At 51.5% G+C, this 27,137-nt stretch overlaps 1 protein-coding gene across 1 annotated transcript; it reads right to left on the bottom strand.

Moving 5' to 3' along the window:
• Nucleotides 1-17,081: 17,081 nt before the first annotated feature.
• LOC102561134 (tripartite motif-containing protein 10) lies at nt 17,082-25,487 on the bottom strand. Its single transcript, XM_014606141.3, has 8 exons — nt 25,207-25,487; nt 23,854-24,304; nt 22,532-22,627; nt 21,896-22,126; nt 20,566-20,588; nt 20,099-20,208; nt 19,698-19,739; nt 17,082-19,347 (listed from the first exon to the last, which is right to left on the bottom strand). Exons 2-8 carry the CDS (start codon nt 24,262-24,264, stop codon nt 18,746-18,748), a joined length of 1,515 nt encoding a protein of 504 aa, XP_014461627.2. The 5' UTR covers nt 24,265-24,304; nt 25,207-25,487; the 3' UTR covers nt 17,082-18,745.
• Between the last annotated feature and the right edge of the window lie 1,650 nt (nt 25,488-27,137).

The raw sequence follows: 27,137 nt of genomic DNA, 5'->3' as shown, positions 1-27,137 counted from the left end.
GTTCAACATCTTCATCCGCGACTTGGACGAGGGGGTGGAAAGCACCTTGTTCAAATTCGCAGATGACACTAAGATGTGGGGAGAAGTGGACATGCTAGAAGGGAGGGACAGGCTGAAGTTGGATCTGGACAGGTTACAGGGGTGGGCGGATGAGAATAAGATGGGATTCAATACTGACAAGTGCAGGTACTGCACCTGGGGAGGAAGAACCAGCAGCAGACCTACAGGCTGGGGAACTCCCTTCTTGTCAGTGCAGAGCCAGAAAATGATCTTAGAGTCATTATAGACTCCAAGATGAACATGGACCACCAATGTGAGGACACAGTCAGGAAGGTTAATCACACCTTGTCATGCATCCACAGATGCATCTCGAGCAGGTCCAAGGAGGTGATCCTCCCCCTCTTTGCGACACTGGTCAGGCCGCAGGTGGAGTACTGCGTCCAGTTCTGGGCGCCGCACTTCAGGAGGGATGTGCACAACATGGCGAGGGTCCAGAGGAGGCCACCTGAATGATCAGGGGGCAGCAGGGCAGGCCCTACGAGGAGAGGCTGCGGGACCTGAACCTGTTCAGCCTCCACAAGGGAAGGCTGACGGGGATCTGGTGGCCATCTATAAACTGGCCAAGGGGACCAGCAGGCAATGGGAGAGTCCCTGTTCCCCCAAGCACTACTGGGACTAACAAGGAACAACGGCCATAAGTTGACAGAGAGTAGATTTAGGCTAGATATCAGGAGACGCTACTTCACTGTCAGGGCAGCTAGGACCTGGAACCAACTTCCTAGGGAAGTGGTGCTGGCTCCTACCCTGGGGGTCTTCAAAAGAAGGCTAGATAGACACATTGCCAGGGTCATCTGACCCCAGTGCTCTTTCCTGCCATGGCAGGGGGTCGGACTTCATGATCTGCTCAGGTCCCTTCCAACCCTACCTGCTATGAAACTATGAAACCTTTGAAGATGCAACAGCTAGCTTAGTCAGCAAAGCAAGTAGAAAGCCATTCATATGTTTAATTGGGCACAGTCAAACAGCACAAAGTCTAACAAGAAAAACTATAAAGAAGAACCATGCATCAAATAATCATAGTATTTGATATCTGAGCTTCATCGTAAATTAATTAGAAGCACTAATTGCTGTAACCAAATGTATTGAATGTTATTTTATCTAACAGATGTATTTTTGTTAAATGTTTAGATGTAAAAACAGAGCCACCTTGTCAAACCATAAACTAAAGCGGAGAGGTAACAAACCAGCATTAACAGCACTCAAGAATAGAAAGTGAAAGGTGGTAAGGAATTCCCTCTGCTTTCCCAAGGATGTAAATCTCAATTAATTGACACCTTCCAGTTCCACAAAAAATCTAGTTAATTCTTATTAGAATTTGGTACCAGCCATCTATGAGAACTGGGCACGGGCTGGAAGGAAATTTGGACTTCTAGTTTTGGACTTTTAAATTTGAACTTCTCCAAGGCTCAGCAAACCAACTCAAATTCACAAGAGAAGGCTGAGAGGGGATCTAGTGACTGTCTATGAACTTACCCGGGGTGTCCAGAGGGGATTAGGTAAGACCCTGTTCCCCCAAGCACCTCCCAGAGTAACAAGGAGTAAAGGGCACAAGTTGATTGAGAGTAGGTTCAGGCTCGACATTAGAAGACACTACTTCACAGTTAGGGCAGCTAGGATCTGGAACCAGCTTCCCAGGGAAGTGGTGCTGTCTCCTACCCCAGGGGTCTTTAAAAGGAGGCTTGATAATTACCTAGCTGGGGTCATATGAGCTTAAACTTACCAGTGTTCATATGACCCCAATACTCTTTCCTGACCAGGGCAGGGGGTCGAACTTGACAATCTGCTCAGGTCCCTTCCGACCCTACATCTATGAACCTCTGAATCTATGAACCTATGAAGATCCTAGGGAAACACATAAACCAGGCCAGTGGGTCTGCTTTCTTCCCTGAATCTGAGGCTATACAAGCATTGTTTGTAAATAATTATATAAGTCTTTACTACTGAATATCCTAATAAAGCTTTTGAGTTGTGACTGGAATTGGTGTCACTATATCATTAATCGCACTTTCAAACAGAGTTAAATTGAGTGTAACATCTTGACAAATGTACTAACCACTAGGCTGTTTGAGCTATAAGGTCTGGCGGCCTTCCTCACCCTCCACTTCATTTTTTGCATATACACACCTACCTGGGCAAGTTTACTGTGATGAACATGGAACATCATCCAGACCTATGTACACTTCAAAATGGCCATTTGTCAGTTACGTGGGATCCATACAAGTGAAACAGGATTTACCCCATCAAGTCACCTGCACTCAGTCCAACCTAGTTCCTTAGTCAAAGAGGTCTGAACAGCAGAAGAAGAGCTGAAGGGCAGATGATGCAGCTGTTTTCAGGAGTAACATTTCTGAGCAATCGATTGGCTATGGGCACATTTTACCTTCAGTCATTGCATGTCTGTTTCCTTATGTTAATAATTGCATTTAACTTCACATCAAATACAACTGAGTATAAAAATCTCTCTATATAAAGGGCTTAGTCTGTCTGTATGTCTGTCTGTATGTCTGTCTCTGTGTCTGTCTGTCCGTAATGCTCTTGGGGAGCATGGCTCCCAGTGGGGCATGGCTCCAGCCAGTGCTGTGTGTGGGGCTCCCACACAGTGCTGAGCATGGGGCTCCTGCACTAAGGGACCGTTAGATCTTTTTTGATAAGTGTATCCCCGGTGGCCAGACGTGGAGTGGGGGGAGGGTGGTGTGGGGCCAGGCGCATCACGGGGGCAGCAGCGCAGGGCCAGATGCAGAGCAGGTGGGGGGGGTGCCACGGGACTGGACATGAAGCAGGGATGGTGCGCGGCCAGATGTGGAACTCCATTCACCTGTGCAAAAAAGAGGATTTGTTATACAAATGATTTGAAACTGTGATCCCACAAATCCCAGAAATCCAACACATCTGTCTCTCCTGTGTCATTTCCTTGCACGTGTGCATACAGTCTCTTCCAGGGAAAGAATATTTTGGGGTGAGTGAATAACTTATGGCAGTCATTAATAAGACATACAGAGTTAAGGAGAAAAGTAAATAAAATAGAGCTGTGCAGTCTGAGAAAAGCAAGCAGTTCATCACCTTCTCTTCCTGGGCAGCTCCCTCTGCAGGAACCGCAGCGTGCGAGAGGGACGAGGGCTGTACGAAATGGCACCGTTCCGTTTCGACTTGCATTTTGACTTTGCGTTTTGGCGAAACAGTGTTTCATTTTGAATTTCATTTCAATTCAAAACTGCCATTCCATTTTGTTTCATTGAAGCAGTTTTGCTGTTTTGACGCTGTTTCGATGTTTCGCCCATAGGCTATAATGGGGAAGACAACACAACATATAACTTTGTAATTTCTTGCCTGATTCAGATGAAACATGCAGAGATGGTAGCCCCTTCTGAGGCCATGACACCTGCCAAGTTTCAAGGAGATAGGTGCAGGGGTTTCTGGGAAACAGCACCTTAAGCTGCTGACAAGCAAAATTCATGTCATGTGTATGTGTTAAGCCACAGAGGGGTAAAAGCTGCAGGGATGGCAGCCCCTACTGAGGCCACAAAGCCTGTCAAGCTTCAAAGAGACAGGCTCAGGGGTTTCTGGGAAATTGCACCTCAAGCTGTCAACAAGCAAAACTCATGACATAGGTGACACCATGCGTGTGTTAAGGCGCAGGGGGTGAAAACTGCAGGGATGGTGGCCTCTGCTGAGGCCACGAAACCTGACAGCTTTCAAGGAGATGGGTGCAGGGGGATACATGAGTTTCTGTACCTACCACCTAGGAGGCTGATGAAGTAAAGGTCGTAGGCCCGGCTCTGGAAAGTTATTTGTAAATTCAAACAAGCACATAACCTCCTCACCAGAACTGAAGCCAACTTCCCACAGCAAAAAACACAAAACCTACCAACTATCTCCAGTACCCCACAAACTGCACACCAGAATCTATTAAAGACAACAATACCCAACTACCTGTGGGGGCACATCCTTACAAAAAAACTACTCTGTCTCCAGTCTTTCAGGCCTCATCCAGAGACAGAACAATTTGCAAACCACTTTTCATAGCCGGGCCTATGACATTACCTTCATCAGCCTCCTAGGTACAAAAGTGCATGGACTCAGTATAGATTAGACAGTGGAGTTCTGACACATGAAACCTGCCAGACATCTGACTCCCCAGGTACTTCTGCACTTTTACCCGCATTGCTACATCCCCGCTCCCCTGTCCCCACCCCAGGCTGTCCCTCACCTCATGACGCCTCCATTTCCATTTTCACTGACTGACTTTCTTGCCTGTGTTGCACGCCAGGCCAGCCTCTGGCTTCTTTTCTATTTCTTCCATCCAGGACCAGTAGACACACCAACTGCAGGTGCTTCCTCAGCCTGACAAAGGGTTTTTCAATGCAAAAGCTGGCATCCCAGGCAGCTAAGCTGAGCTCACCCGGAGCCTCACAACTCCACTACAACCAACAATCATCAGGCCTGTCAAAGACATGACAGGTCTGGGCTTTCCCCAGCCAGGACTTTGTGTGTGTGTGTGTTAGCTGGAGGTTATGGCACCTCCTACCTGCCTTTCACCAGGGGATCCTCAGTCCCACCAGGCCTCTCAGACCCTGGCAGGGTGCAGTCATGCCCAGGATCTGGGGCCTCCTCTTTCCCCATAGCCCCAATCCAAGTTAGTCCTGGCACAGGAGCTCAGCAGGGACATGTTCTTCCCCTGCTGGCTGGTGATACAGTGAGTGCCCCCTCCAGCAGACAGCAAGGCATTAACTGACTTTTAAAAAATTAAAAAAGGAAATAGGTGTGGATGGAGTGAGGAGGGTGGCACTCACTACATCTGCACTTGCAGCAGGAGGTTCACCTTCAGGAACACCAGCTGCTCTACCAAACCAGGATCCAAGCAGGTGTGGTGGGATGTCGCTACATCCCCATCGATACTGAGCACCCTCTCACTTGGCACACTGGTCGGTGGACAGGACAGGTGCTTGCAGGCAACTGTGGCCAGATCCGCCCACATCTGGATGCGGCTTGCCCAGTAGGCCAAAGGGTCACACAGCAGCACCTCCATCTTGGTGGCAAGATAGACAGCCACCAAGGCCTAAGCACTACCTGCCTGATGGTGGGGTCTGGTGCCTCTGGACCCCACCAGAGAACCCATGCCCTTGGCCCACATTGGCAGCGCCTATGGTGGAGGAGGAGACTGGCTGGTGGATGGCATGCTAGCACAGTACAGTGGATCCCCCTCTTCCACTTCTCCCTACCTCTGCCATTCTACCTCCCTGACTCTTCATCAGCACCTCCATCCACTGATTCAGGGTTTCACTGCTTCATAAGTTTCCCTTCACACTCAGGTCACACATGGTGGCCAGCACATGGACCGTACTGGATCGCAAGGGATCAAGCCATTTCCTGATGCCTTCCTTCAGCCCTCTCACCAGTGCCTGCATGTCTGGTGACAGCAGCCTGCCCCAGCCAGGAACATTGATCCCCTGCAACTTCTCCATTTGGTTCTCCAGTTCCCTCACTAAGGGGATCACCTGGCTAAGGAGGGTATTGCCAGTGCTGAGGCTCTCAGTGGCCTCAAGGAAGGGCTTGAGGAACACCAAGATCTGGGAGATGGTATTCCACTCAGCTTTGTTAAGGGGACCGTTGATCCCAAACTCCCTGAGCACTGCCATCTCACGGATGGCCTCCTGTTGCTCTACCAGCCGCTAGAGCATCAAGTATATGGAGTTCCACCGAGTCTCCACATCCTGCATGATTCTGTACTGTGGGATGTTCAGCTCTGTTCATTTGTACCACAGCATCTCACCCCCTTGATGCTCTGATGGAAGTAGCCCGCCACCTTTGTGCATTTGGAAATGAGTTAGTTTGCCGATGGTGCTGGTGCTGTCACCGGCAGCCCTGTCCCCCTCCAAGGTGTCCCTGACAATGAGGTGGAACTTGTGTGTCACACAGTGGATGCTAACAAAGTTGGCATCGTGGACAGCCTTGACCATATTGCCCCATTGTTGGTGACCATGAACCCACAGGTGAGCTCACCATGCCCGAGTCACCCCTGCACTAAGTGGTTCATGGCCCCCATGATCTCTGTTGCCATGTGGGACTCATCCATCACCTCGGCGTGAAGGATAGCCCACAAAAGTCCTGACTTTTGAGGTAGGTGTAATCACCACCCCAGCTGCTCCAGATATCTGAGGTGAAGTGCAAGGCCACCTGTGGACCTGCCTTGTGCAGCTCCTCCCTCAAGTACTCCCTGCATGCCTCATACAGGGAGGGTACTACTGTCCTGCTGAAGGTGGTCCATGTGGGCACTTGGTAGGATGTGGCCACAAGCACCATGAGCCACCTGAACCCTGGCCCCTTAACTAAGGAAAAGGGATGGCCATCCACAGCAAACATCTCCCCAGTGCTCTGGGTGATCTCGCTCACCTTTGCAATGTGCCCCACTTTCCATCCACCTTTCCCCTACTGTTCCAGGGTGGCCTGCCTCTGCTTTGGGGGGTATGGGGACTTTGGAGTGTGCGGGCCGGGGGCGAGCCAGGCCCGTCTTTGCACACGCAGACTGTGGCCAGCAGCCCGAGCACACGGGGCCGGAGAAAACCGCAGGGCGGCAAGGTACGCGCGAGCTAGAATTAGTTATGGAGGCGTAGTGGTTGATTGAAAAGATTATTTACTTACACCCAAGATGGTCGCGGTGTAGGCTGGACAGTTTTCCAGGTGCAGCTCCGCTTGAGTCCTCATTGGAGGACTTTGACAAACTCGGTTCTTTGGCCCCGGAGTTGTTAAGGCTCCGCGGGTTCGGCAAATCTTTCCTCACGGAGTGGCTGAATCTCCGTGGGTTCTGTTCGGTTCCCAGTTCCCCGGAGCTGTTAAGACTCTGTGGGTTCGAAAATTGGGTATATAGGATAGGGATACGTCTAGGATTGCGCCTGGCAACGGGGAGAGGCTAGAGGCTGATCAGACCTCTGTTGCCTGCTTGAAATGCGTTGGGTCCATAAGGATCCGCAGCGCTTAGGGATCTTCACACAGGGTGAAGTCTCCTCCTCCTGATGTTCGTGGAGTCCTCCAACTTGGGCGGAAACCACTCAAGCTTTTTGTACGGCTAGCAAGCCAATAGCTAGCCGCCACATATGCCTACATTTAGAACCGGCCAATACTGTGGCGCGAATCTAAATACAAATGGCGGGAACTCCTTTGCACTGTGCATCTCTGAGATGCAAAAGAAATGCACCATGCAAAGAAGCTGCAAATTGGCGGGAAATCCCCCGTTGCACCGGAGTTCTCTCCCACAGCAGAGAACTCCACCGTGCAAGGAAACTGTAATTTTAACGGGAACATAATTTAGCATTGCCGAAGCACACACAAACAACAAATCACAACTTTGGGTTGTGACATGGAGAAAGAGGGGGACTTCCCTTTGGGAACACTCCCACTGATGCCAGGCTGAGGAGGAGCAAGGGCAAGGGGGTGGTGCCTGCAGAGGTGTATCAGCATCCCTGTGGTGCTCATGTGTTTTGTTCCCTTGCCCTGGCTGTTTTTGGCTTGGCAGTGCAAGCAGACAGCATATGTGGGATCATCTTGCACCTCAAAATGATCCCAGGCTGCACTACCCACTCACTTCTGGGGTGCAGGCACATGTGCGGATGCTGCCTTTCCCGCCTCCTCAGAAGGTAGAGGCGCAGTAACAGGAGGAGTGGACTCAGCTGAGCCACTTGCCTCCACACCCTCTACCTCAACCTCCTCCATAGTGCCTTCTGGGGAAGGAGACCTGGCTCTAAGGGAAACCTGAGGGGTATGGAGCACAAGCTCAGCTGATTCCCCTTCATTCCCCAGAGTTTCCCTTGCTATGGCACTCAGATCCAGAACCATCTCCAGCTCTTCCTTTGTCAATGAAGGATCAGCATGGGAAGTGAAATGGGGGTGGAGGAGACTGCCATGCTGGTGCTGCTGCTTGTTGTCATGGTGGTGGTGGGGGTTATGGTTGCTGCTCTTGGAGGCGATGCAGACTCAGGCACAGGCAGTGGCATTGACACTGCTCCCCTCTCCTTGATGCCTGTAGAACTAGTGGATGCCTCATGCCTGCTTGTTGTAGGAAACAGGCTGTGTCTCAGTTTTTTTGGGGGGTGGGACTTACAGCTGTCCCTCTGCCCCCTCTTCTGCCCCTCCCTGAAGGCTTGCCAGCTACCTTTCCAGCACACTTCATGATGTGTTTCATAGTGTCTTGTCTTTGCCTTGGTGTCCTGGAAAAAATGTGTGCTCTTCTGTAACGTTATCTGATTTATGTAATATATATAGATAATTGTTTATGTGTCGCATCATGGTGGCGGGCTGCCTTCCGTCAGATTGCTTCTTCATGTTCTGATTGCTTGTTTATCAGCCAATCGGAGCATGAATAAAGCATCACAGACAGACTTAGGTTTTTATAATATTAGAACATAATAAATATAATAAAAATATATAAATTCTATATTATAACATGCAGGATAATTATGCTGTGCTTCTCTGCACAGTGAAGGAAATGCACACTGTGAGAGAAAGCAGAGATTTGAAAATAATCAAAATAGACTAACAAAAACAAAACGAGGATTTTGGGGGAGGATTAAATTGAAGGGAATCAATTAATATAATAATAAAATAGAAGAGTATAGAAAGCAAAAGGTATTGCTGAATCCCACTTGCTAGGCTAACACGTAGGAAATGAGTGGTAGCCTTTGTTGCCTGATGTTGCTGAGCTGCTGGAAGACAGCTCAGTAACTGACTTGAAGGCAGAAAGCAGCCCAGTTCAAACAATGCAGCTTTTTATGCTCTTTTTCCATCCCTCCCCCAGAGCACTGGGATTGGAAGGGACCTCAAGGGAAGGATCACAGTCACTGGCCAGCTACACAGTCAATATCAGAGCAGTCCCTCCCCCCTTTTCCCCCTTCCTCCCCTTACTTTCTGTTTCCCTGCAGGCAAACCCAGCTTCATCTTTGAAACTTGAAAAATTTTGAAACTTTCAAAATGTTTCGACTGCCCTCATTTTGTTTCAACTCTGTTTTGAAGCCCTTCGTTTCTTTTGGATTTTGCTGTTTCGAGCTTGAAATAAGTCGAAACAGCATCAAAATGAAACAGCTGGTAAAATTTCACACAGCCCTACTACCCAAGTATGTTACTTGTGATTGCATCAGTTGAGCTTTTTCCAGATTAACTTTAAAGCCAGTTTCTTGAATAAGAGTTAGAGCAGTTTCAGTGAGCTGCTGTAGTTGCTCTTGGGTTTCCAAAACTTAAGATATCTTCCAAATAGGAGACAATGAAGGGTCTTTCTTGTGGAGACAGGTGACTTATCATATTCACCACATGATGTTGTGCTATGGCTGGTGAGTTGTGAAAGCCCTGAGGCAGCTGGCAGAAAGTATATTGCTCCCCCCGCATCATAAAAGAAACCTGTCTTATGATTCTGGGTGTCAAGGAATAGCAAAAAACCCCAGGTTGCTAGGTCCATTACAGAAAAGTATCTTGCTGTAGCTTGTATCTCCTGTATGACCTCTGTCATGTTTGCCACCATAGGAGCCATGGATGCTGTACCTTTATTAACCCTTCTATAATCCACTCTTAAATGCCACGACTTGCCATCTGCCTTTAAAAAAGGCCATACTGGTGAGTGAAAAGGGGAGTTAGTTTCCTAATAACTCCCTGCTGTTCTAAATCCTGAATGATCTGCATAAGCTGAACCTCTGCCTCTTTAGGATAGGAATACTGCTTCTGGGGTGGCACCAACTCTCCTGTAATTTTAACACAGGCTTTGATTTTACCACATCCGGTTTTCTTGTGTGTCCAGACGGTGGGGAATTTTAAATGCCATTTTTGACTTGTTCTGCTGATAGGGCTACAATTTGTTTCTCCCCCCCTTTTGTGATTATGGCTGTTTGGGAGTAGTGAGGTTGAGTTTCTAATTTCCATAAGGCTCCCCCAGGAAAATCAATCACACTGTTCCAAAAATGACAGCCTTCATCATGTTGGGTGGGGGTCTGAATTAGCTCCCTCTTGGTCTGGAAACCTTGTACTGAGAGGGCTACTCGAGTCCACTCCCAGCCAATACTTGGTTGCCCCTGGAATGAGCTCAGGGTAACTTGTCCGGACTTTTTGCCATCATGTGGAATGAATTTTATTAGTGAAACTGCTGCTCCAGGGTCAATTAAAGCTAACAGGAGCACCATCTCCCTGCTGGCCATAAATTCTAGGTTTCCCTCTGGGATCCCAAGTAACTTTGCCTACGAGCCTCCAGTGTTGTTGCTCTCCTGTCTCTTGTGGTGGCTCCAAGTCCAGCGGGCACTCCTAATTCTGCTGCAGTGGTGGTGGTAGCGGTGCACTAGGAGTGGTAACACTCACCACCCCCTTTGACTGTAGCATCTGAATCTGGAGAGCAATGTTTACCATAGGGGCCTGATCTCATTGCTCAAAGCTTTCCCCATTCTGCATACAGACTCACCATTAGGGCTGTATGAAGCTTTGAGTGCTGATTCAATTCGGAGGAGATTCGACCCAATTTGGTGGCTGAATCTCCAAATCTGAATTGAATCAGGGGACCAATAAAAAGGTCCAAATCAATTCGAAGTTCTCTGAATCTTTGGAAAAGATTCGGAGAGCTTCAATGATTCGAGAAGTCCCTGCTCACTGCAGCCAGGAGCTGGAGCCGGACTTGGAGCTGGTAAGTAGGGGGCAAGGGAGCGGGGGCTGGAGTAGAGGGGAGGGGACCATGGGGGGATCATTGCCAGGCCCCATCCCCTGCCTGCTCCCCCAGGCCCCTGCCCCTGCCTGCCCCAGCTCCCAGTGCTTTAAAAGAAAGCCCTGACCAACTGGGTGCTGCTGGGCAGGGGGCTATCCCCGCTGCCCCACACTGTCCCAAGCTGCATGGGGGGGGCTCTGTCATGAGTCCCCCGAACCCCCCTCACTCCCCCAGCCCCCGCATGTCTGCCCTGCCCACCCCGGCTCCTTTTAAGGAAACAAAAATGAAAAAAAACCCTGGGCTCACCAGCTCCTGCAGTGGCCTTGGGGTTTTGGGGGGCTTGTGGAAGATCCCCCCACATGCCATGGGCTGTGCGGGGCAGCAGGGATCTCTCCCTGCTGGATGCAAACCGGTGAGTTGGGGCTTTTTTTCTATAAAATGCCGGGAGCTAGGGTGGGCAGGGCAGCCGTTCCCCCAAGCCTCCTTAACTTGCTGTAACTCCTTTTGCAATGTGCTGTTCTCTTGTTTTTCTTTCCTTACTTTATCATACCCATCCTGGCATCCTTCCCACAATAACCAGAAGACCACAGTCTGGTTTTCCTTTGAAGTCCGTGGATTGTAAATTGGCAGGTACTTCTCCAGTTAATCCTCTAAATGTGACAAGGAACCAACACCTGTCACTGCCTGTTCTGTCCAAGGATTCGGACCAAGTCCCTGTAAAATGTTTTTCATGGCGCGTAAGGTAAAGCTACTATAAAAACGACCTCCCCAGGTTTCAGTTTCTTAGATTCCTTCTTTCTTCTGAGTCTCCTAATCAGTGAGAAGTTAACTTCTCCCCTAAGCTCAGGGAATTCGACAACCCCGAGGGTGCATACCAGAAGAAGAAAACATGGAGCTTTCTCTTTATCCCCTTTCCACAGTTCTCCACCACTTAAATGTTACACAAATTGCCAATTGCTCAAATCATGAGAGAGACCTCATAACGGGAGATAAGGCAAAGTGTTGCATTTATTAATTAAGCACTTAATAAAACACACACACGCAACATTCAGTCCCTGATTTCTGTTCTGCACTGGTATATGTTACCAGTCTTATTGGTACTTGGCTCAGCTCAGTGGCCAGTTCAGTTGATCACAAGTAGAAGCCGGGCTCCTGCCATTCCCTCTGGTCAGATGTACCGATGCTTCAGGGCGATATGCAGAACAAGACCCAACATTGATATGTCTCACCCCGTCTTGTATAGCCTTGTAAATTCACCCTGTTGTCTGGGCTTTTGCTGGGTTATCGCTGTTCTTCCTGGAAGGCCGATTGCCGTCGTTCTCGCGTTGTTCTGGGGTGGAAACTTCTTGCTTGGTCTTTTACCTGTCTGCGTTCTTCAGCCAGTCACCAGCTCATGTTTTCCTTTTCCACACACACTCTCCCCCAGACAGCATACAAAAGAGTAAAAGGTTGAGCACTTATATCAAGCTACAGAACAATATAAAATGCAGTTTCTTAAGGCAATGCAAAACTCAGGAAAATACATAAGATTAAAAGCAATAGACAACAAGGGGGATGAAGGGAGCAGAGGGGCCTAAAGCCTTTGGAAAGTGAGATGACATTCACCCCAAGGAAAATTGGGGATGGTTAACGACCACCTGTAGGCACTGCTGACAAAGACTATTGTGGTCTGCTGTATGGGGGGTCTGCCCATGAATCCCAGGTGCTGGCTTTGCATGTCTCCCATTCGGCACAGGCGCCGTGGGAGCAGGGTTGGAGCACATTACATGCTTTAGAGGGGGACAGTGAAGGCGCTCTGGAAACTTCTCTTGGAGTTTTGGGACCTTTGGGCTTTCAATCTCAGTTGCCATGTCATTCGGTTTTTGACAATTCAGCACCCAGTTGTGTGCAGTGGGGCACCTGTGGCTTTGCTCTGTCTGCCCTTACACCACACACAACTGCCAGCCGTCCCAACATGGACCCGCATGGCCGTGAGGGCATGGGAGGTGATAGTCTGTCCTTTACAGCTCCCAGCAGTGGGCACCAGCCACCCAGTGAAGGAGTCCAACCCGTCTGTCTGCTTCTCCTCCTGTATTGCCCTCGCATCCCAGCTCCCATCACCACTGACTGGACATCCCCAACCCATGAAAAACACCCAGAGGTGGTGTAACCTCCGAGTCCTGCCCCCGTCCTCCCATTATGGCACCTCGGCCCTCACCCCTGTCACTGCTTGGGCTGCACAACAGGACTGGAGCGGAGGGGTTCTACCCCTCAGTATGACCAGTCCTGTCATCCCAAGGTTTACTTGGAAATCTCCCTTGTCCCACATGGCCTGCTGTGCCTTGCTGGAAAGAAGTGATTTGGGAAGTGTCCTACTTCTCCCAAAACTGAGGCGGGTGGAGGGGAGGAATCAGATGACAAGCTTTCATTGCCCAGGAGGACTTCTGGTGTCTGCTGGCTCCCTGGTTGCCTTATTTTGAATGTCTCTTCTCCAGCTCAGCACTGGAACCCCAGTTGCTTTGGGCCTGTGGTGCTGGGTCCTCCTGATCCTTTGTCCATAAACCACCCCAGAGCTTCTGCCCCTCTGATCTAGGCTGAGAGGAGCTGATGCTCAGACAGGGCCAGGGGCTCTGCTGAGAGCAAGGTAGTCTGAAGCCAAGCAGGGGCTGCAGCCGAAAAGCAAAGGTGAGAAGGGAGGCAGGCTGAAGCCTGGGAGTGGGTAAAGCCCAGACCAGAGAGAGGCAGGGCAGGAGGTTCCAGAGCAATAGAGCAAACAGGATCAGCGAGAGGAGCCCTGCTCAGGCGAGACAGACCGGCAGCCTGAGTACGAGCTGGGTGCAGCAAAGCTGAACTCCAACCCCCCAAGCACTTCCTGAAATAGAGAATTAACTCAAACATCAATTGTGGCAGGCAGGAGAGCAGGGCCAAAGTGGAGCGCTGGGGTAGGGGGATGGGCAGTGTGCCCACCTGGGGCACCTCAGCCACCCCTGGGGGTGCACTCTGTTAGCACAGCGAGTGGCTTTGGTTGCAGCTAGGTGGCGTGACTGTGACTGGCATCAGTGCTGCCCCGAGTAAAGGTAGTCACTGCACTGTACAAGAAAACCTGTGATGCCAGCCATGTCTCAGGGCTCAGATAAGGGACATGCTCATTATTCTGAGGAGCTGGCATGAGTACTGGCCAGGGCCTCACTTCATCGCTGACTCTTGGGGGAACTCAGAGCCTTCTGACAACAGCAGTGAGCTTTTCAGAAACATCTGCCCCGTCCCTTTCTAGGGGATCAGTGCAGGTTTCCATCGCCAACCGTGAGGGTTAGGTTGATGAATGTTCCCCTGGTTGGCAAACCCATGGTTGGTAAGACAGTTGTTGGCAGGCTGATGTGCAGCCATGGAAAACCATGGTCCCTCAAAACTGTATACCACAGTAGCCAAAATGATATACAGAATATTAAGCAGAGATACTCAAAACCATGGTTAGTAAAACTGTGGTTGGCCAGGGAAACCTCTACTTCTTTGCATTGTGAAAGGTGTGTAAAGCAAAGGCCGGTGGAGTTGCTACCCCAGGCAGCTCCCATGCCTGTGCCAGAGCGGGGGCCAAGGGAACGTGTCCCAGATCTCTTGTAGCTGGGTGTGAACAGGTCACTCACCCGGCTGCCTTATCAAGGCTGCTCAGTTTTGGGTTCAGTTTCCAGACAGTTTTATTTTCCTCAGGGCAACCTTGTCCCCACAGTCAACAAGAACAACAAAATGAGCACGTGGGCAAACCACAAACCAAACCACACCAAAGCTTGGTCTTCCTGCAGAACTGGGGAGCGGCAACGCAAGCTCTGGGTTTCTTCCTGAGCACCACCGCCCCTCACTTCTCTCCCCCTTGCAGCCTGCTCCTGGTGCTCTTATTCCTCTCTGCAGTTTCCCCCTCACTTACCAAGCAGAAGTTGCTCCTGACTCCCAGCCTTAGGGCCAGGCCAACTATTAGCTGTTGCACATCTGCACCAGGGCTTTCAGGCTCCTGGAACCTGAACCCCTCAGAGTGCAGCGGGTCCCAAGCGTTTGGGTTTGCAACAATAAAATATGTGGTCGCAAAGACCATCACAAGTAATGGTGCTGTTACATGTTACCTTCAAGGCATTTAAAATCTGTAGCATGTTTTGCCATCATAAACAGAGAACTGTTTCAGAGCAGTCCCAGGTTAAGGCTTAATGCCATCTCAGTCCTGCACAACTGTGACTCACCACTGGTGTCACAACCCAAAGTTGTGATTTTTTGTTTGTGTGTGCTTCGGCACTGCTAAATTATTTTCCCGCTAAATTACAGCTTCTTTGCACGGTGGAGTTTTCTGCTGCAGGAGAGAACCCCGGTGCAACGGAGAATTCCCGCCATTTGTATTAGAATTCGAGCCACATTATTGGCTAGTTCTAAAATATGCACACGTGGCGGCTAGCGATTGACTTGCTAGCCGTATAAAGAGCTTGGGTGGTTTCCGCCCAAGTCGGAGTTGGAGTTAGAGAGAAAGAAAAAACTTTCGCCTTGCGTGAAGATCTCTAAGCGCTGCAGATCCTTACGGACCCAACGCGTTTCTTAAAAGGCAACAGGGGCCTGACCAGCCTCTGGCCTCTCCCCGTCGCCGATAGATTCCTAGACGTATCCCTTCCTGCGAACAAAAGAGACAGACCCACAGAGCTTCAACAACTCCATGGGAGACAGCGAACTTGTCATAGTCCTCAAACGATGATTTAAGCGGACCTGTGCCTGGAAAACTGTCCAGCCTAAACCACGACCATCTTCGGTGTAAGTAAACAATCTTAAATCAACCACTACGCGTCCGTGACTAATTCTAGCTCGCCCCCGATCTTCTCCGACCCCGCGTGCCCGGGCTGCTGGCCACAGCCCACGTGCGCAAAAACGGGCCCGGATCGCTCCCGGCCCGCACAACTGGATGTCCTGGTGAGCAGGGCCATGGACAAGAGCCAGAACTCCATCCTTTTGTCTCTCCCACCCCAGGTGGCAGGTAGCTTGGAGGTGATGAAACCGCTACAGGGGCTGTGGCTTCCCTCACTCCACAGTTAGCAGGAGACACAGGCAGGAAGGAAAAAATCTTGTATGTAACCCTTGGAGCATGGTACTATCTGTGGCCATGTTCAATTTTTCGGGACCTGGGGTGCCAGGTAGCTCTACCTCCTGCTCATCTCACCTAGGAGAAGCCAGAGTCTCCCTGGGAGGAGAGGCTCCCTTTACAGTGGAAAGACCTTGCAGACTCATAAATAACGATTTACAAAATTTAATTATATACAGGAGGTAATCACTACGTGCCAAAGAACATTAAATAATATCAGAAGTTTGGAACTTTCTATTTACAACACACAAGGTTGAGTCAATACAAGAATAACACTTAATAACTATTTTCACAAAAAGGATGATCAAATCAATTAATACATAGCTAATCACTTAGGCACCATGTTAGATACTCACTATATGAATTCTCTAGTTAACTATTCACAATCAATAGCTAATCACCCCGACTTAAACCCAACAAATGGAGGGAGGGGCAGCCTCTCACTCCTCACATCATATGCTTGCAGGCTTCAGCTGCCTTGGGATATCAGTGCAAGCCAAGGCGTCTCATGGTCTGTAGAAACTGTTTCCACTCAAATTCCTGCAAAACACAAATTTTTCCCCATGCACCTCCGTGTGCTCTTCTCTCCACGGCCTCACCAAGCCCACAGAGCTATTTACATAGTTAAACACACAGGGCACATCCACACGAGTGCGCATGTGTCTCTTGCCCGCCTCAAACCCCTTTGAGGTGGGGCAACGGGCATGTGTGGGAATGAAAAAATGCCCCCCCCCCCCCCCCCCCCCGCTTCTCAGGTAAGCAGAGGCTTTTTTTTCCCATTTTTTCTGTTCTTTTTCTAGGTTTTTTTTTTAAGCGATGGTGCCTGGGGTTGTGGGGATGGGGCCGGCTATGGGGGCCTGGGGGTGCAAGTTGGGGGGTGGGGCTCAGTGGGGCACCCATGGGGGGTCTGGGAGTGCAGAGGGTGGGGCTGGGTGGGGCAGGCATTGGGGGGGCTGCAGCAGCTGGTGGGGGATGGGGCCAGGTGGGGTAGCAATCGGGGGCCTGGGGTGGGGCATGTGGGCCTTACAGCAGGGGTGGTAGCCCCTGCAGGGGCCATTTGGCCCCCATTGGGGGGCCAAATCCCCTTTTGTGGGGGCCAAACCCTTTGTGTGGGGGCTGAACTCCCCTTGGGGGGCTGAAGTCCCTGTTGGGGGCCGAACTCCTTGGGTGGGGGACGAACCCCCTGTTGGGGGGCCATAGCCCTTGTGTGGGGGCCATCGCCCTGTGGGAGGACAGCAAAATATGTATTCATGAATTCCTGAAACCTGTATTTAGAGTTCACTTTATTATTGTGATAAGAGACTTGTTTTACCACTGTAGATATATCAATAAAACATTGCCCAACTGATCACTGTCTCTGTCTTGCTCTCTCTCTCTCTCTTTATAGTGGTCTTTTGTTTTACTTGTGGAGGAACGTGGATTTGGGGGTATTTTACAGAGTGACTTTGGGATTTTTTTTATCAGGGAATTTTCAGTTTTCCAATAGGGAACACCAGACTTCCTGCTAGGGGAAGCCAGTGGTAGGACTTCGCCTGCTCAGCACTGACACCTTGGACCCAGCTGGCTGCGGCTGCCCTCCTGGTCAAATGGGGCCAGGAGGACATGCTTTGACAGTTCAAAGCAGGCCACCACACCCAGAATATCTTCCAGGCGATAGCTGCCCAGATGGCGGGGCAGGGGGCACAAATGGCAGTAGTGCCGCACAAAGGCCAACTCTGCAGCCACAGCCCGCTGGCAGCTGGCCCACAGGGGCAGATGCCTCTACTGGCTGTGCAGTCCCCATCCGAGTCTGGCAGGTGCGCAGCAGGTCACAGCCAGGCAGCAGCCCCCACTGCCAGCCTGCTGCAGCGGGGAGAGGGTGCAGGGAACTCTCAGGGCTGCTGCAGCGTCCAGCTGGCACAAGGGGTAGTGTCCCCAGGTACCAATTGGCTGGGCCCCTGAAGCTCCTGAGAGCTAGTAGCTCTGAGTTACTTGCCAGGGCAGCTTTTTATACTGCTGGGGCCAGGACAGGGCAGCTTTTTATGCTGCTGGGGACAGCACAGGTGCTGGCCCCAGGCACTAGCTCCCCCTGACTGAAGATCCAGGAAGAATCAGGCAGGGTTATTTTGCCCCAAGTGGCACGGTTTGCTCCACAACAAAGTGCATGTGTGAGCACATTTGCTGAAGCAAAAAGCCCTGGCTCAAATTTTGCACCGCTTCTATTTGATCTGCTGCAAGTGCACATGCTTGCATGTGTGGACGCGCCCACAGAGGGAGAGCAAGCTGCGCCCAGCAGACCAGACAGCACCTCTGGACTCACTTTCCCTTAAGGCACTCAGGCACACTGAGGCTCCCCTCAGGTCCTGCCTTCCTGGGTCTCAACCCACACGGGCATCCTGGGGACTTTCCCTAGCTGGCATCTCTTTGTGCCAAGCCGCCCAGTCCAGCCACAGTCCTTTCCCCATCCACTCACACAGGGGGTTTATCATACTGTTACCAACTCCCAAGTCTCCAAACCCAGAAGGGAATCACCTTCTTGCTGTCTAGGGGGTTCCCAGGGCTGTGTCCCTACCCTAAGGAATTTGTTCAGCTCACACATTAACTTCACTTGCTCATCCTAGGCATCTGCTCTCTTTTGCTTGACCCTTAAGATGCTCTGCTGGCCTCTGACCCACCCACGAGGCATCCAGCAGGCAACCGCAGGGTGCAAACATGCTGAAGACTTTTCCCAGGCCTTCTCAACAGCACATGCATCTCTCTCTGCACCCTGGGGACAGGAAGATGTACTAGTTTTAAGGGGAGCCACCCAGCCGATCCCTGGGCTGGAATTTTCCCAGGCTCCCAAACTGCTTTTTGAACCTTGCATCCCTTTGCTGGGGATAATAATTAAACTACAAGTATGGGGATAGTACTGAAATATCAGTATGGTGTCCCTGTTGGGACAGTCTCCTTCAAGTGTTGAGGCAGAGAGTAGGAGGCTGGAGTGCATCATTCCCCATGGGACATGCCCCTGCCCACCCCCCATTTCCGGGGCACAGCCTGAGCTCAGCTCCATTGTTCCTCAGCCAGAACCAGGGATGGATTCTGTCCCCAGAGAATGAGGCCGGCGGGAAGGTGAAGATTGGGGCCTCGATGTCAGCATCGAGAAATGACACTCGCCCCGCTGCACAGTCCAGACACACACGGATCCTGCTGGGGACCCGGCACAGGGACAGTGCAGTGGGCTTAGGGCAAGTGAGAGCCTGGACCTGACTACGTGAGCACTGCACAGCCCAGATCCCCCACTCTGGGCTCAAGTGGATGAGTCTCTTCCTCTTCACGGACTCTCTGGCGACCCCCACAGCCCAGAACGCCTCTTCCCCCACCTCCACCTCCACCTCCCAGCAGTGTCTCCCCATGGTGAATCCCTGACGGCCCAGTACATAGGAGTATGTATAAAATCTGTCAGGATTGTCAGGCAGACGCTGCCTCATGATTGTACATCTCACACTTCTCCCATCATCAGAAAGGAAAAGATGGGGATGAGCCGTGTCTGGATCCAGAGTCACCGTCACTGGGGAGAGAATCACCATGTCAGGGCAGAGCGCAGCAGGGGCCATTCCTCGCCCTCCCCACCAGCCCCGCTCTGCCTCGTCCTGTCCTGGGCTCTGGCAGCTGCCTTGGCCCTGCTCCCCTGAGGCCGAGAAGAGACAGCCCTGCAGCTCCACAGCCTGGCACTGGGGAAAGGGGAGGACATGGCAGCAAATCCACAAGCCAAGGCAGGAAAATCCCAGCCCAACCCCCCAGGTTACAGCACAGGGAGTTCGGTGCTTGGCTGTGAGTGTTTCTCAGGGGAGGGGAGAGGAGGGGAGCGCTGCATTGGTATTTTGTTGTGAAGACAATCCGATCTGCACTAGCACTTACCTTTCGGGTATGAGCCCTCCTTCAGATAAGACTGCAGAGTGTCTGGAAAAACAAAAGGGCCAGCTTACTGGGTCAGCACCATAACCACTAGGCTACTGGGCTAAAATGTGTAGATTGGGAAACTTCATCTGGGCTTTAAGTATTGAATAAATGCTTAACTACATTTATATGGAGCCACAGAGCTGACTAGACAGCGTACAGTCTCCTGGGTAGGCATAGTAGCTGTGTGAAGGGTGGGATGAGATTGCAAACCATGCCTAAATGTCAAAACTGACCCTTGTGTGCCCAGGTATGTGCCATTTGGAGGGCAGATTGACACAGGATTTTCACTGCCAAGAGCTTGTCTTCTCTCCACACATGGAGGCACTTCCCTTTTATCTCCCAACTTCCCCTATCAGTACCTTGAAATAGGCTAATCATCTCCCTTAGGTTTAGTCCATTGAAGCTCTTGAGTCTTGTTTGCAGCTCAGGGGAAATCCCTGCTGGTAGCTGGAACTGCCCCTTCTTGCACCTGGGAAAAACAATTCAGTGTCATTCTCTTTTCCTTTGGTAGCTCAGCTTCGTGGTATCAGCTTTGAATAGCTGGACAGACCTGGGGACTGATTCTCTCTGTCCCCCACCCACAGGGGCAGTGCAGTCAGTAACAGCACCCTTCATTGCCGGGATTCAGGTTTTCCAGCACAGAACTGTCCATATCCTTCCCACGCCAGAGTTTGTATAAAATGACCTCAGGATTGAATGCCATCAAAGATGTGTGTCCTAGCAGTGATCCTGCCCTGCATGTGATGCTGCGGTGCCCCATGGAGATGTGACCATATCACAGTGTCAGGCCCTTGCCTGCCCTTCAGAGTGAGAAGCAGCCACGTACCTGCTCAACGTGCTTCTGATGTCCTGGAGGGGAGAAAGAAAAAGGGAAGAGGGAGCTCAGTGCCACCTGTCTCAATCAGGTTCTAAGGGCAGGTGAACTTTCTGACTGCATGTGACACACCAGCATCTACTTTGGGACGGGGAAAATACAGCCCACAGGCCACATCCATACTATCAGTCACTTTCATCTGGCCTGGACACCTACCAAGGAGTTGTGCTCCACTCAGTCCTTCCATCCACGAGGGTGGGAGCAAGGTACCCATGTGTACACACATCCCGAAACATGCCCTATTGCATCTTGCTCCCACCCTTGTGGGCTGAAGGGCCCAGCCCCTCCAGCCAGCAGCTTCTGGGTGAGGCTGCTGTCGCTGTTGCAGCTCCTGGGAACCTGCTCCACTTCCCCAGGCTCTCGCTGGCTCCAGGCACCAGGTAGGGAAGCCAGCAGCGAAGGTAGGGCTGCAGCCAGGTAAGAACATGGAGTGTGAGGCTAGGCTGGCAGCAGCACTGAGCCCATGCCCAGGAGGGCAGGAGCAGCACAGATCTTGGATGGGCAGTGTGTGGGTTTGAGGGATGGGGGAGTGTGGGGACCCACCCACACTCCCCTCATGATACACAGCCCTGGCAGGTGGTGCCAGCGGCAGCAGCAGCAGGTGCAGCACTCAGGGCTCTGGTGCCTGGTGGGGCATAGCTATGGCCAGTGCTGCACATCACAGCAAGAAGCACAGGCTCTGTGGGGCTGTCTGTATCCCCAGTGCCTCCTGCATTCACACGGCACTGGAGCTGGCTGCCATCCCTGCCCCACAGGGGAAAGCACCTGGGGCGTTCCTCTCCTACAGGGCTGCCCCTGCAGGGAAGGCAGCCAGCTCCAGCTCCCCACATATACACAACTCCCAACATACCCTATGCCCCACACTCGACCCACACCCCTCACAACCTCCCCACCCTCCCACACCCTACCATACACACACACACACACACACACGCACCCCACTATACACACAGACTGTACACAAGACTAAGAATTTATTTTTAAGTTACTATGCAAACCTCTCTGTATACACTATGCAAATACACATCATGACCAGAATAGTTTTTGTAATAAAATTAAAATATGTTGTAGTAGGTGCCTGACTTTTGGTGTATGACTTGGTGTTTTTTTCTGGTTCTAAGATGGAAAGCCCCCATCTCGAAAGGAGAATTTCTGGGGGGGGGCAAGAGGAGGGAATTCTGGTGGCAAAGGTCAGGGGTCAGGGGGTGGGACTTCTGGTCCTAAGATGGCGACCAGGGGGCGGGACAGCTGTCAAGGTGCAGGGCTACTCATGGGGCCTCACCTGCAGGAGGTCCACTGGTGGCTGCTGGCACTTGTCCTCCATCTCCCTGATCAGGCTGTCCAGATGGGAGATCTCCTGAGACAGTTTGGTGACAGTTTCCTCCTGAATCACCTCAATCTCCCTCTCCAGCTCTGCCAGCTGGGCCAGCTGGAGTTGTTTCTGCTCCTCGATGAACTGGTGCAGTCGCTGTGATTCAGACACAATCTTCTGCCTTGCAGCCTTTGTCTTTTCCTGCAGTGAGCAGTCGGAAACCAGGGGGGAGAGGTCAGGATGCTCAGGGAGAGTCAGGCGCCACAGTGAGACTGACAGTGGGAAGAGTTAGTCCCCTGGAGCTCCCATGGTCTTGAAAAGATGCTCTGGCCTTGCAGCACCTCTGCTCCTAGACCTCTCTGATTGCAATTTCAGGCACCCTGCCTGGTTTCTGTGAAATCACTTCACCTTAGGAAGGGTTTTGTTTTTTTGTTTTTGTTTTTTTTTACAGCTTTGAGGGCTTGTATCTGACACGAGAGAAGTCAGTTGCTCTAACCATGCACACCAACACAGTCAAAAACCAACACACGTTTCACCAAATGCACAGAAGAGGAGACATCCCCACCTCCCCCTCCCCAGGGAGGGTGAGTGACCAGGAGCACTGACCTGATATTCCTGATGTTTCTGACTCTCACTCACTCTCTGGGCTTCAAGCCTTTTTCTCTCTTTCCTTAGACTCTCCAGTTCAGGCTGGATTTGCTCCTGAGGGAAGGAAAATGCCTTGGGTGAGTTTTCCTTTGGGGATGGAGAGACAGGTATGTTTTTGCCACACACAACCAAGGTGCCTTCCCTGCTGTGATTTCAAAGACTGGCACATGTTATTAGCCAGCTTGCATATGTGCCCATGTGGCCTCCCCTTCCCCGTGCCTTGGGTCCTTGCCTGGCACCAGTGGCCCCCGCAAAACCAGAGGCCCTCAGCCCTGCACCGGCCTTCGCTGCCTCCCCGGACCAGACCTGGCTCCTGCACCGTCTAGGGGGGCCTGGAGCCAGGGGCTGGAGCAGGACCAGCCTCAGCTGCACCATCAGGTTGGAGGGGACGGAGCCCCTGGGACCCCTGCATCCACCTCGCTTTGCCCCGCTGTGCTCTGTGGGGTCATGCACTGTGGCAATCTCGATATGACCCCCTTTCCCCCCAACCCTCAAGCCCAGGCAGTCATAAAGAAAGAAGATTGAAAGAAACTTACCTGCCTGCTGAGCCGGCTGTGATCCCGGCTGCAGAGGGTATCTCAGTGTGCACACCCCTCCCCCCTGCTGCAGCAGCCTGCGGCCAGGCTGCCCTACAACCATACCTGCTGCCCTGCCTTTGGAGGGGTTGAGTTTGTAAGGCCTCCCTTCCACTGCCTATGGTAGATGGAGGAAGAACCTGTAGGACACATCTGGTGTTGTACCCTCTCCCTGTGGAAATGATGGCTCAGGTCCTCCAGAAGCCAACAAAGTGCTGTCTGTGCTGACTGCTCTGCCTGAATTGTGCCTGCAGAAAATGAGTGGTGATAGCTTCTTTGTAGCTGGGACCTGGGCCTTGACCCTGTTGGCCCATTCATCAGTTTGCCTCTGATGGTAGTCAAGGCCCTTCATTCTCAGAGCCCTGTGCCCTGCCATCTCTGGGCTACCCCAGGCTCTCTCTAGCCCTGATTTGGCAACAGTCCTGGTTGTAGTTCATCCTCTAAAGGGAGGAACATGGACCTCCAGGGACCCCTCTGTGTCCTCTGCAGGGTAGTGCTCCAGGACAGGACAGTCCTAGGGTCTGGACAGTCCTGTGCTAGCCCAGAGGGTCTCACAGGAAACAGCAGGATTGTTGCTGGAATCAGTCTCTTCTGGGGGAGGGGGAGAAGCTGGGATCCCTGGAAGTGCATGTGGCTGTGGAGGGCTGAGAAAGTCTGGCCCCACAGGGAATGGTTTGAAGTAGCTGAAAATGGAGTGTTTCCTACCTTGTATTTCTGGGCAGCCTCTTCAATGAGCAGCACTGAGTGAGACCTGTGCTCTGGAGATCTCTCACAAACCACACACACGGCCGCCCCATCCTCCCAACAGAACAAGTTGAGCTCCTTCTTGTGTTTCACACACAGATCTACAACTCCAGGAACTAACTGCAATTGTTTAATGCCGTCTACTAGATTTCCCAGCTGCCAGTTTGGATGGAGATTCCCTTTCTGGAACCTGGCTCTGCAGACAGGACACTCCAAAGGTCCATGTTGTTCCCACGTCTCACAGTAGTCATTGATACACGCTTGGCAGAAGTTGTGCCCACACTCTAGTGTCACTGGGTTGGTCAGATGCTCCAGGCAGATGGGACACTTGATTTCCTCTTGGATGCCCTGCCCTGGTCTTGCTGTGGCCATGGCCAAGCACTGTTCTCAGGGCACTTCCGGTCACTCCTGTCTATTTTGCACAGGGAGACAAAAACATGCAAATATATAAAGTTTAGTGCAAGCCATATAGGGAAGGAGATGGAAAGGCAGGGAGAAAGCAGGGTATGAAGGGAGGCCAGTCTGGGAGGGGAATACTTATGCCACACAAGCAAAGGGAAGGGGAATCGCAGGTCTGTGGTTACAATCAGTGTCTCTATTAGGCCTGTGTGAAGCGGTTAGTATTCGCTTTGGATTTGGCCAATTTGGGAGACAGTCATTTGGTTCGGTGATTCAAATCACTGTCCCAAATCGATTCGGCCAAATCTGATTCTGAGATTCTGCTGCTGCTGAATCTCCGAATCACCCAGGCCAGGCCCATCGCCCACCGCTCCCAGCCTGGCAGGGGCTGCCCTGCCTTCCCCAGCTCCTGGCACTTTGAAAACAAAGCCCCAACTCACTGGTGCTGCTGGGCGGAGAGAAGGGGGTGAGCCGCACTCCCTCCCACTGCCCCCCACAGCTCTGCACAAACTCCCCAACCCCCCCTGCTCCCCCAGTACCCCACCATGGCTGCCCCACCTGCCCCAGCTCTGGCCCTTTAAGAAAAAAACAAACAAAACCCCCAGAACTCATTATTCCAGCCCGCTGCCCCGTGCCACATGGGGCACGAGCCCCCTGAAGCCCTGAGGCTGCTGCAGGAGCGGTTAGTCCTGGGGTTTTTCTAATGTTTTTTTTCCTTAAAGGACCGGAGCTGGGGCAGGCAGGGCAGACATGGGCGGGGAGGGGAGGGGTGGGGGCGGCTGGAGGAGCGGGGGGAGGCAGGTTGTGGCAGCTTGTGGCAGAGCCCCCCATGCAGCATGGGGCAGTGGGGGGCAGTAGAGATTGCCCCCCCACCTGTCAGCACCCAGTGGGTGGGGCTGCCCCATGATCACTCACCTGCTCCTCTTCTTAGACTCCTCTTCTTAGACTCCCAGCACACTTGGCTGCTCAGCTTTTTCTACAACTTCCACAATTTCCTCTTCAGTCTGATGGTCTTCTGGGCAAAGCCCTGTCTGCAGTGAGGGCACGAGATGTTTGTATCCCAGAGGGCTTCTGGCCTAGACCCACTGGGATCTTTGAAGATTTCCAGACAAAACCACAAGTTGATTCTCCCTGGAGATTTCATTTTGTCACTGTGAGGCCATGGCACACGCCGAGGGGAAAGGATACAAGAGGGAACTTCCGCTTTCTGGGTTTAGAAGTGTTTCAGTCTAAAGCAGGAAATGGGTGTTTCCCTTTCTAAAAAAATGACTTGTGGCAGATGTGACCTGCTCATCTGCTGCAAAATAAAAGTCACTGAGCTAGGGATGAAAAGCTGATATTCTGTCCTCAAAATACAGACATCAAGGTTTCTGGAGATCTGTAATACCTAGAATATTTTTATAGTTGAATAACCCTTTTCTTGTGAAGGAGAATCAAAAAGCATGTGTAGAAGGGTCAACTCTTGGGTTACATTGAAATAAGGACATTAGCACTAGCTTCATTCAAAGTCACTATGATACATACCTATGTGGTTCAAGCTGCTTCCAGCATCATGAAGAGGTAGGCCAGGGGGAAGAGGGAGCACAGGGAAAACAAAAAAGAGTACTTCATTCCCCCAAGGTATTTCCAAACTGATAAAGAGGGAAGAGAAAGTCCAGGATGCTCAAGCACACTTGCCACCGCATGGGGCTATCTCCTACTCCAAAAGGCACTTACTTTGCCCTCACTGTTTGAATTTCCTTTGGGGGTTAAGGATGGCAGTGTGAGCTTTAGAGGCTCTCACTCGGAGCCGTAGGTAATGCAGTTACCCACAAACAACACCAGGGATCTGACCCAGCAGGGGCTCTGGCAGGCAACAGACGGTCGGGGAAGAGCTGTCAGTCCTGAAACTACCTGTCAAAAAAGCAGAAACCATGAACCCGAGTCCATAGTGGATCTCCTGAATAGCTTAATAGATAAGAGGGAGTATAAAAGTATGTAAAGGGGCTGCACATATCAAGTGTAGATAGGTTTTTATGCATCCACACAATGAAACGAGAGACGCTAGGTCAAACAGGCAGCTATGAGGGAAATAGCCAAGCAGCTGAATGTGTAGGCAGCTTGCAAGGCAGCAGGAGGGGAGAGGGTGAGTAGGGAAGCCCATGGGACTGTAAAACTGTTCTGTGAAGGGGATCAAGCCACTCTCTGAGTGATTTGCCATCTGTTCCAGGCACCCAGTGTTGCCCATGTGTCTTGAAGTGACCCAGAGACAGCATGTGGTGTGCGCTGGACGACCCTGTGCGCGCAGTTCCCACTGTAACTTCCATCCTGGAGCCATGGTGCAGCTGTACCCCCACAGTGGTGGCTCCTGCCCAGGCACTAAGGGCTGAAATCACTCACATGCCTGAGAGGAGCTTTCTTCATGGAGATCCCCCAAAGCTGCCTGGCTGAGGAGGGCTTGGTCTCCCTGGAACAGCAGTTGCCAAATCTAGCCCTCAGCATGGTGGATCTGCAGAAAGATGGGACTCTTCCATGGGGTCTGTCTGCACAGCAGCTCTGGCTGTAGGCACCCAACCGTCTGGCAGAAGGCCTTGCTCAATGGTTTCTGTTCTGCCAGTTGTCATGCTGCCTGCACCAGTCTCTAAGGGCATTTGTACTTTAAAGCAGGTTAAGTGTCCTTTTGCACCGCTTTAATGGCGTTACTGTTTGCACATTCGGTAGTGTGTTGCACATTAATTGTGCTGCTGTTTGCGCATGTTGGTAGGGTAATGCTCCTTAAATGACTTTGGGATGCAGAAATGACTTTGGGACACAGCAAACTAAAACACCTCTGAGGTGTTTTAGTTTCCTACCCTACAGCTGTGGAG

This window comes from Alligator mississippiensis, chromosome 11 (genome assembly GCF_030867095.1).
Source record: "Alligator mississippiensis isolate rAllMis1 chromosome 11, rAllMis1, whole genome shotgun sequence".
NCBI classification, from domain to species: domain Eukaryota; kingdom Metazoa; phylum Chordata; order Crocodylia; family Alligatoridae; genus Alligator; species Alligator mississippiensis.
Note: the sequence above shows the minus strand (reverse complement) of the source record. Positions and strands in the feature narration are given on the sequence as shown.